Source organism: Ictidomys tridecemlineatus, chromosome 5, assembly GCF_052094955.1.
Source record: "Ictidomys tridecemlineatus isolate mIctTri1 chromosome 5, mIctTri1.hap1, whole genome shotgun sequence".
In the NCBI taxonomy this organism is placed as follows: domain Eukaryota; kingdom Metazoa; phylum Chordata; class Mammalia; order Rodentia; family Sciuridae; genus Ictidomys; species Ictidomys tridecemlineatus.
In genome coordinates this window covers 96,384,489-96,395,684 of record NC_135481.1, presented here as the reverse complement: position 1 = coordinate 96,395,684, position 11,196 = coordinate 96,384,489, and the positions used below count along the sequence as shown (strand labels likewise).

General features: G+C 37.1%; 1 protein-coding gene across 1 annotated transcript in view; it reads right to left on the bottom strand.

The window, feature by feature from the left end:
* The window catches only part of Dnal1 (dynein axonemal light chain 1), a 38,030-nt gene extending 27,184 nt beyond the window's left edge, over positions 1-10,846 (bottom strand). The window contains exons 1-3 of the mRNA XM_005321212.5: positions 10,728-10,846; positions 5,068-5,106; positions 949-1,058 (exon numbers count right to left, since the gene is read on the bottom strand). Of these exons, the coding sequence (XP_005321269.1) occupies positions 949-1,058; positions 5,068-5,106; positions 10,728-10,730 (152 nt within the window). The 5' untranslated portion in view covers positions 10,731-10,846. The remainder of the gene's footprint in view (positions 1-948; positions 1,059-5,067; positions 5,107-10,727) is intronic.
* Between the last annotated feature and the right edge of the window lie 350 nt (positions 10,847-11,196).

The window sequence follows — 11,196 nt, the reverse complement described above, 5'->3', positions numbered from 1 at the left end:
AAATATGGTTATGAGGTGTCACTGTATAACTGCCTCAAATTAGCATACAATCCTGCTAAAAACTGAGTAGAATATTTAGAAAATAAATTAAAAGAAATTAACATAGATCTGATCATTGAAGTCATAGGAAATAGGATTACAAAACAAGTGCAATTTTATTCCAATTAGGATTAAAAAAAAAATTAGCCTGGTGAGGTGGTACACACCTATAATCCCAGCTACTCAGGAGGCTGAGGCAGAAGAATCAAAAGTTCAAGACCAGCTTTGGCAGTTTAGTGATATCCTGTCTAAAAATAAGAATAAGGGCTGGGGGGATGTTGCTCAGTGGTAGAATACCACTGGGTTCAATCCCTAGTAGTGGGGGTAAAAATTAAAAGGCTCTATGTAAAAATGCTAACATTGATTTTACAAGATACTACAATTTAGGTTGACATTAATACTTTGTGTTCTTTATATTTCCTGGATGGTTTGCAATGTATTTTTAGTTTTTTTTAAAATGCGTATTCCTTAGGTAATCAGTAAAAAAATGCAGTTCTGAATTTGATGGATAATTTTACAAGAAAAAGTAATTGACTCAAATGACAGAGTAACAGTTGATTCTGTTATTTAGCTTCTTCCAAAAAACTAGCACTTTTCCATTTCCAAAAATAATATAAAAACTATATTATAATATAAAAACTATACTATAATATAAACTATATTATTTATATTATAATATAAAATATATTATAATATAATATAAAAATATAACATAAAAACTATATTGAAAATATCATTCCATTAATAATCCTATAAACCAGTCATCTTTCACATTTAACTTTCCCAAGGGAAGAATTACAATAAACAAACAAAAATATGAAAATCACAGAAAACAAATATATCCTAGTATAAAGGAAAAAAGAAAGGAAAACTAAATAGCAATACTAGAAGGATGAAAAGAGAACTTACTCGCAATTAGCCAGTGTGGACAAGGATGCATCCATCTTCTCTATTGGGGGAATCTGGGCATAAAGTTTTATCTCTTTGGTTTCAGATGGCCTCTGACCAGTTTTCTCTTCCTATGAGAAAAGTTAATTTGGAACAAAATGATCCCTAGTTATGATGTACAACAAAAGAGGCAAGATTTCTGAAGGCCTTTCAACATTAATTTCAACATTTTTAGAATTTTAATAACTACTTAATAATTATTCACTACTTACTGAACCATGTATTTGCTGACCCTAATAACCAGGCTTCTATATGGCTCAATCTGATAATTGTTAGGTCCCTAGCAAAAGGAAATAAGGAGAAAAAAATCACTTATATTTTTATATTGTTTAAAATCTTTTGTTTATCCATTTCCAGGTGTAGTGGCATGTGCCTGTAATCCTAGCAACTTGGAAGGTAGAGGCAGGTAGGTCAGCCTCAGCAACTTAGTGAAACCTCAGCAATTTAGCAAGATCCTGTCTCAAAATGAAAAAATAAAAAAGGACTGGGAATATAGCTCAGTGGTGTAAGGCTCTTAGGTTTAATTCCTAGTACAAATAAAGTAAAATAAAAAGTCTACCAATTGATTTTCCTAAAAAATATTCCTTGTCCCTAACTGACCTCGTTAAATATCAGATTCAGAATGGTAAGATTTCATTCATCTTCTTTTTTCTATACTTATTTCAGCCTGAGCTAGAACCTCAAATATAAGAAATTTTAAAGATATTCTCTTTATAACATAGCTGAGATCAAAGCTATCTATTCTACTCTAATTCACTAAATTCTACCTTAGTATCTAGTTTTAGTATTAAGCATACAATTTAAAATTTAATTACCCATACTAGCTGCCTATTAATATTTTCCAAGCACATCACTAACTTAGAGTTAGTTCTCTCTTTCCAACACAACTTGAAGCTCAGGGACCATTTCCTTTGCCCTCCTGTGTTTTCTGTAACTTAAAGGAAAAAAGTTTATTTTGGGTTTATGGTATCGAAGGTTTAGTCCAAGGTCAGTCAGTTCCATTGCTCTGGAGTGAGGCAGAACATCAGGGCAGAAAGGCATGATGGAAGAAAGCTGCTCAGCTCATAACCACCAAGCAGAGAGGAAGAGCCAGGAACAAAATATGATCCCCAAAGACATACTCTAGTGAAATACTTCCTCCAGCCATGCCCTACCTGCCTACATAATCCACCTAATAGTCTACCGAAATTATTAATCCCTGAAATCGTTTTAAATGGATTAATCCACTGATTAGATTAATCTTGTGAAATGTAGGATACAAAGAGGTTCATTTAAAAAATCAATTCATCACACATCAACAATAGAAAATATATAGTCCATTGAAAGAGATCTAACATACATCCAGTCAGTACTTTTGTATCACGCATTTGTAGGTTAGGGGAAAGAAAATTTAAACCCCACAAATCTTCAATAAATGATGGGTTGCCATTTGTGGCAACACAGATGAGCTGGGAGGACTCATTCATTTTAAGTGAAATTTGCCAGGAACAGAAAGAAAAATACTACAGGTCCTTACCCATTTATGGAACCTAAAAAATTGGACTTCACAGAAGTCCACAGTATAATAGTGGTTACCAGATGCTGGGAAGTGTAAGGGGTAGGGAAGTAACAGGTACAAATAGGAGGAATAAGTTCTAGTATTCTATAGCACAGTAGGGTGACTATAGTTAATGATAATTTATTATATATTTAAGAATAACTATAAAGAAAGCATTTCAAATATTAGCATAGGAATGATAAATGTTTGAGGTGGTAGATATGCAAATAATACTGAATCGATGATTACACATTATATACATATATCATGTCACATTGTTGGGCTGGCATTATGGCTCATTCATATAGCACTTACCTAGCACATGTGAGGCCCTGGGTTCAATCCCCAGTACCATATAAAAATAAAGGTGTTGTGTCAATCTACAACTAATTTTTTTTTAATGTCACATTGTATCCCATAAATATGTACAGTTATGTGCCAATAAAGAACATTTGTCTGTGTGTGTGTGTGTGTGTGGTGCTGGGAATTAAACCCAGGGCCTTGTCATGCAAGGGAAGCACTCTACCAACTGAGCTATATCCCCAACCCAAAGTACATTTTTTAAATGTTAAAAATTAGCCGGGTACAATGCTGCATACCTGTAATCCCAGCAGCTCAGGAGGCTGAGACAGGAGGATTATGAGTTCAAAGCCAGTCAGCAACTGTGAGGCACTAAGCAACTCAATGATACCCTATCTCTAAATAAAATACAAAATAGGGCTGGGGATGTGGTTCCACGGTTAAGTGCCCCTGGGTTCAATCCCTGGTACCCACACCACCCCACCCCCGCCTCAAAAAAATTAATGTGAGCACTGGGGCTGTAGCTCAGTGGTACAGCATTTGCCTAGCAAATGTGAGGCACTGGGTTCAATCATCAGCACCACATAAAAATCAATTAAAAAACAAAATAAAGGTATTGTGTCCATCAACAACTAAAAAATTTTTAACAAGACTTTTTTCCCAAAGCTATAAAAGTAAAGAGTACATTATTTTGTAACAAACTATATAGCATAGACAAAAAAAGTTATCACTGGGCACAGAAATTAAGGTGCCATCTTTGTACTCTATGGGAATTTTATCTATAAATGCTGAATTACAATTGTTCACGTTACAGAATGTTAATATTCAAAATACTCATTGTTATGGTTTGGATATTAGGTGTTCCCCAAAAGGCTCATGTTAGTTAATGCAGGAATGTCCAGAGGTGCAATGATCAGATTATGAGAACTATAATCTAATCAATGGATTAATCCATTTAAAACTATTTCAGGGATTAATAATTTCAGTAGACTATTAGGTGGATTATGTAGGCAGGTAGGGCATGGCTGGAGGAAGTATTTCACTAGAGTATGTCTTTGGGGGTCATATTTTGTTCCTGGCTCTTCCTCTCTGCTTGGTGGTTATGAGCTGAGCAGCTTTCTTCCATCATGCCATTCTGCCCTGATGTCCTGCCTCACTCCAGAGCAATGGAACTGACTGACCTTGGACTGAATCTTCGACACCATAAACCCAAAATAAACTTTTTTCCTTTAAGTTGTTCTTGCCAGGTATTTTGGTCATAGTGATGAATAGCTGAATGCCACACTTATGGTTTATATTTAAGGCATGTTTTTTACAATGTGTTTCCTCTCTAATATTACTATATACTTTAGTATTTTTACTCCAAGTGTTTTCAGTTGTTTATGTGTAATTTACATTGGTCTATACTGGCTATCTCTGTTCTAACATCCAACAGGCTGAAACTATCATCTGATTAAAGCCTGGACAATCCACAATATTTACCACTCTATTACTTGAAAGTGACTAATAAAACTGGAAAAGAAAATGTACTATAATACAAAGGTTCTAGCCATTTTATAGCAATAGGTTAATCAGTCTTTCCATATTTATATTTTTATTGACATTTCTGTTAAGATATTTGAGGGGTGGGGATGGGTGCAGCTTAGTGGTAGAGTTTGTGCCTAGCATGCACAAAGCCCTGGGTTTGATTCCCAGCACCACAAAACAAAACAACAAAAACAGAGTGATCCCATGTACAGTTTGACCAGAATATTACTCCCCAATGGTAATAGTATATAAAACTACAGTATATCATAACTAAGGTATTGCTACTGATATAATGTATCAGTTTTATTTAGATTTTCCCGGGCTGGGGATGTGGCTCAAGCGGTAGTGCGCTCGCCTGGCATGCGTGCGGCCCGGGTTCGATCCTTAGCACCATATACAAACAAAGATGTTGTGTCCGCCAAAAACTTAAAAAAAAAAAATAAAAATATTAAAATTCTCTCTCTTAAAAAAAAAAAAAGATTTTCCCAAATTTACTAGTACTCACTTACGTGTATGAGTGAATATATATTTGTATGTATGTATTAAGTCCCAAACAATTTTATCAACTGTATAAATTCATGTATTCACTACCACAGACAAGATAGCTGAACAGTTCCAATATCACAAGGATACCTTGTATTGAGTGGTCAGATTTAAATAACTATCCAAATTTTCCTTGTATGGCTTCTAAAAGAAGGAAAAACTCACATACTTACCCATCTGGCTAGGGCTTCTTTGATTGTTGTTGCTTTTGCCTTTAAAAAACAAAAAAGAAGAAGAAAAAAATAAAAAGAAAAAAGAAGAGGAAGAAGAAGAAGAAACAGGCTGTTTTTATTGGTGTGATTTATTAATTCAATTTTCATTCATTAATCATTAGCTTAGCTTCCACCTTTAAAAGGATTAATGCCTTTCTTTGAGATTTTATAGGCAAGAAGGTATTTTAATGATTTCTTTAAAGACCACTCAGAAAAAATAAGGAAATCACTATGTAATGCTCATACATTTCACTTCCACTTGATTTACAAAAAATACATAGCTTCCAATACTTGATATTAAAATATATTCTATTTCATTGATTCAAAAATCTACATCTTCTTTTACATTGTAACATTGAAATTTGGATGCATTACAATTAGGAACAATTTAGGATTGCTGTGGCCAGGTGATAGTGGCAAAATTTTAGAAAAATATTAACAATTTTATTTCATACACATAAACTCCTTTTCATGTTTGCAAAGAATGATATAACAAAAATCTACACGTCTAAATCTTTTTAAAAGAATTCCATCAATAAGTACAAATTAAAAATTCTAGATGATAAAAAATTTGTCATAGTTCAATTTCAACTTATTTGAGGAATTCAGCACTAAGAAAGAAATCTGCATTTTCAAATGCATTCATCAGAAAACAAGAAATTGGAAACAAATGGGCTAATAAGAACTTAAGACATTTTAAAAAGTACATATGGCAAACCCAAAGAAGAAATACAAAGGAAGAGGTCAATGAAAAGCAGAAAGGGGAAGGGGTTCTTAATTCTCTTGCAAGCATGACTGGGAAAAAAATAAGAGATATATAAATTTAAAATACAGAATGAATAAGGTAGATATCATAGAGATTTTTATCAAGTGTTTAAATAAAATGAGCAAAATTTGCTATAGTTTTAAAACCTAGATGAAGTTTTCATTTTTAGAAAAAACATTAAAATATGAAAACTGTCACACAAAAAGAATCAGAAACTTTGAATAGAACAATACTATTGGAAACATTAAAATGACAGTCAAAGAAGTTTACTGTCATCCTTCTCTCATTAAGCTCCAAGCTTAGATGGTTTTACAAGTGAATTGTAACAAGCTTTCAAAGAATACTCCTTCTTATGCAAGTTGTTTCAGAACCCAGAGAAAGAGGAAAGTTGTCAACTTATTTTATGAGTCTAGAAAAATGATAGCATAAAAAGTCCTCTTTACTTTTTAACACAGATTTGGAAATTCTGAATAATATTAGATCTCTCCAAAGTCAATAATATGTAATGATCATGATCAAGAAAGAATATTTTGGGGGCTAGAGTGGGACTCAGTGACAGAGTGCTTGCCTATCATGTGTGAAGCATTGGGTTCAATCTTCAGCACCGCATAAAAATAAGCAAATAAAATAAAGGTATGCTGTCCATCTACAACTACCAAAAAATAAAAATAAAAAATAAAGAATGAATAGTTTATCCCAACAGCACAAAGAGAACAACAGAAAAATTTCAAAGTATAAAAATTAGTGGATTATTCATAGGAAATCATGTTTATTTCAGTAAGTGTAGAAAACACTTGATAAATTTCTGTATCTGATTTTAGATGTTGTCAGCTAATAAAGAGAGATTCCTACTTGATAAAAGTTATATACCAAAAATTTGCAATACTATACTTTGAAAATTAATTTATTTCAGCAACTATTCCGTGTCTACTGCATGCCAAGCATTCTTTTATGTGTTCTTGATATGTTGAACAAAACAAAGATTCCTGCCTTCATGAAACTTACATCTGCTGGAGGGGAGATATATATATATATATATATATATATGTAAATTGGAAGATAACAATTATTCAGATTTTTTTAGAAAAACTTCAAGGTTGGTAAGGGGTATCAGAAAGTATATGTGTGTGTGGAGGATATTTATTTTAAATAAGGTAGTCAAAGTGGGCTCAACTGGAAAGGTAACATTAAAAGTATTTCCTTCAAGGTCCCAAAAACATCAAGGATGCTCACTATCACTACCTCTGTTTACTATGGCTCAAGAGATCTTTATAAACACTATAACAAAAGAAATACAAAGTGCAATGATTGAAACATTAAACTGTCATCATGTGCAGATGATCATCAGTAAAGAAAACCCAAAAGAATAAACTGGTAAGTGTTAGAGCAAACACAATCAACAAGTAAAGAACACCACTGACAAAGTTAACAGTAAAATTGGGAGAAAATATTTTTCATTTGAAAGCAACAAAAGGCTTAGTGTACCCAAGGAACTCCTAAATTTTACAAATAAAAATAAAAATGGAAACAAATGGCAAAAATATAAACAGACAATTCACAGAAACTTAAACTTAGGTAACTAATATTAACAGGTGTTTGAACTCACTGAAAATCAGAAAAACTCAAAACAACTGGATACATTTGCAGATCAATAAAAGTGAGAGAGTTGGTGAGAATGTAGAGAAATGGGAACACTTATACTTTGCTGGAGAAAGTAAAAAGTGGCCCAGCTTGTGGGAGGCCAACCTTACGGGTGACTGAGTTACACTCCCCAGCTGGGTGCTGAGGCGCTCAGTCACAGAAATGGGTGTCTTGCTACAGCCCCATGGGTGAAGCTATGCTTACCTGTTCCTTTGTAATATAACCCCTTGCCCTGTTTAGGATAGAATCTTCCATGGAAGTGCCTTGCGTGTGTCCCCTTCTCTTACTGTGCCCTTGGGTGTGGCCTACCCAGGTGTCAGTCAACCTGCTGACAGTAGACATCTTGAAGACAGACTCAGCCCCCTGAAACCTGACCCCTTGCCTCATTTGAATAGCTTCCCTCAATAAAAGGGGTCAGCGCGCGCTCTCGCTCTCTCTCTTCCTGCGGACCCTTAAGGTCAGAGGAGCCGTCATAGCAACCCCAAAGAAAAAGATATTTGTGTCTCTTGTGTGGTTATTTCGTGCAGCCCAGTTAGCCCAGTTTAACTAGAGTGACCCCTAAGCCTTTTAGTCTCGAGAACAGAAACCCGGCACCAGCTATTCTGGAAAACACAATGACAATACCCAGGAAATTTAAAGTATGCATAGACCCTATCACTGAACAATCCATTCCTAGTTGATTTTCCCAGAGAAATCCTTGCATGCATGAGTTCATAAAAAGACACCACCAAAAGAACACTTTCACAACATTGTAGAAAGAGAAGCAATTTATCTGTCTACTGTGGCAATATAAGTTGTTGCAGGTCACTTGTTTCCCTTAATAAACAGGAGGAGTCAAAACCCACAAGTGCCTGAAAGACCAAATGGATACCATTAATTGATGAAATCTGAGCAGCTAAGGGCAGAGCCCACTAAAGAGCATAACTTCTACTTGGCTCCAGACAACTGTTGGGATTTGGGGAAACGAATTATCCTAACATCATATTTCTTCAAATACAAAAACTCCACTAATTGTAACACCCTTGTTTTATGTATCATTAAGAAAGAAAACATGCTGACAGTTATGAGCCATTATATTTCAATAATACTAAAATGTGAAAAGAATGTGTTGTAAGGATGGCCTTAGGCCTTAGCCTAAGCAACTCCATTTTAAAACTCCACTTTGAAACCTGCAGACTCACCCAGCATGCTTACGGAGCCCTCCAATATGATCGAATAGGCCTGACATAAACAAGTCACTTTTCCCCACCCTGACAAGCTCAGAGTGAAGTCTCTGTCATGTTGCTCTCACCCTGATAAGGGGAAAAGGCAAGAAAATCGGGGTGGGGACCACCAGACCAGATGCCTTAACCCCAGGACAAATGATGAAATCCAGTGGCAGCTGATAGGGATTGAAAGGGTGGTCAGAAGTCCCGAAATTTAGTATAAATGGAGCAAATGAACATTCAGCCAGCCTTCACTGATGCCCTCACGCCTGAGAGCCTGATGAGGATTGGACTGACATACCACTCTTCTCATCATTTGCCTGATCTTCTGCATCTTCCTCACGGCTCTCAAACTCTTGACCCTGGTGAGAACTGCAACTTTTCCCTACGACCCTCTCCTCAACTGGCCATCAGCTCCCCCCCAGGAGAAGCCTGCCTTGGTCCTGACCTGATCACCACGGTTTGAGTGAGTGTGCATTTGCTTAGAGCCTAAGGCTTGAAACTTTATACCTGGCACTTGACCTTAGCATCCAGAGGGATTGTCTCTCATGATTAAGAGTGTTTGCAGTGTTTAGAATTAATCTAGAATTGTTCACAGTGAATTGATTATGTCTATTGCAGTGCCTAGCATTAAGGATTGTCATTTTCTTAATTAAGAACCTATAGAGTGCTGGGGTTGTGGCTCAATGGTAGAGCACTCACCTAGCATGTGTGAGGCCCTGGGTTCGATTTCAGCACTACATAAAGCTAAATAAATGAAGGTATTGTGTCCATCTATAACATAAAAAAAAGAACCTATAGAGTGAAATTTATTGAGTGATTTGAGTGAATAAAGCATTGAAAGGGCAGAAGCTCGTGGACATTCTTTATTTCTCCCCTTCGACTGCATAAGTCACACCTATGCCCATAGCAACATGTGTTCAATGTTAAATTTTTTTTTAGAGAAGCCAGAAACCTGAGCTTTAATGTGTAATATTATCTTTTTAAAGCTACATTAAAAATGTAAATTTATGTGGACCTGTATTTATTTCTATCTATCTATCTCACGGTGCTGGAGATGGAACCCAGGGCATCACCTTACTAGGTAAACTTTCTACTACTGAATTATACTCCCAGTCCCAATATTTCTTTATCAACATCTCCATCCAGCAGGACAATCACATCTTTGCTCAATAACTTTAGCTGGATCTGTAAACCTTTTCAAACTACCAGTTAGAACTACCAATAGGTAAGCAAGAGAGTGAGTGCACACTTTAGGAGCTGAGAAGCATCACTAGGCAAAATCATTACTTCATAAAAGCTCTGATTGCACAAAACCGCTGGTTGGTTTTAAATCAAAGGCAGAAGGATTTCTCTAAGTGTGGTGTGATGCTCCCCAATTTTAGAATCACTTGAATGTGCATCGTTGGAATGCACATTCCTGAACACCCAATCATATTAAAAATTAATAATCTGCATTCCAACAAGCTCAAATTTATGCATATTGAAATTTGAGAAACACTGCCCTAGTATATTCCATCAGCGTTACCTAATAAGTGCACTTACAGTCATTCGGAGGGCAATCTGGGCACTTCACAGGTTAGGAATACTGCTGCCAATCGGTGCTACACTGACCCCCCTCGTAACTAGCCCGAGCTCCCTCCATCTCAACAGGGGGTGGGGGAGTTAAAATTATTGCTACGTAAAGAGCTATCTTTATCCACATCCCCCTTTCCATCATCTTTGTCCCGAAAACTTCCTGCTTTTCGCCCTCCTTTTTCTTCTGCCAGGGCCCCTCTATCTTAACCCAACTTCCAACCAATCTCAGGCCATCTCAGGCCACCCTCACCCCAGACCACCCTTTGCCAGGGCTTTCCTTTCGCCTCAGGCCTCGGACTCCACTGAGCCAACATCCGCTATCGACTCCCTTCTGCTGTTCGAAAACCCCGCGGCCCTCAATACTTCACAGTCACCCTTTTCCAGTCCCAACCTCATCTCAGCTTTGGCTAGGAGGCCCGGAGGGTACTCACCATTCCGGCGGTTGCTACTGTCACTGCTCCGGTTGCTAGGGCCCGCCGCGTTAAGTGCGCATGCGCAGCTCTCGGTGCTCTCCGCGGACGCCTGTCCCGGCAGCGGTCCTTCCTCTCCGCCCTTGGGGTGGCGCGAGCGGGGCATTGTGGGACAGCTCCGCGGGCCGGGGTCCTCCCGCCTGGCTGCCGCTTCCCTGCCGACAGCCGAGGGCAGTAGAGCTTAACCGCCACCAGTGGTGAGGAAGTGTCCTTTTCCCTTCCGAAAACATTTTCAGCCGATATGGAGTGACGTTGAAATCTTTAAAACCTCCCGATAGCATTTTCCGTTCTCAGAACTTACAAAATCCCGTTCCGTTGAAGACTGTCTTTCCCATCTTTTCTTAACCGGGGAGAATAAACTACCTACTGTGTGTAATCTACCTCGCCATCGGAGAATACCTAGAGTTAAACTCGATAGAATTTCTTGTAT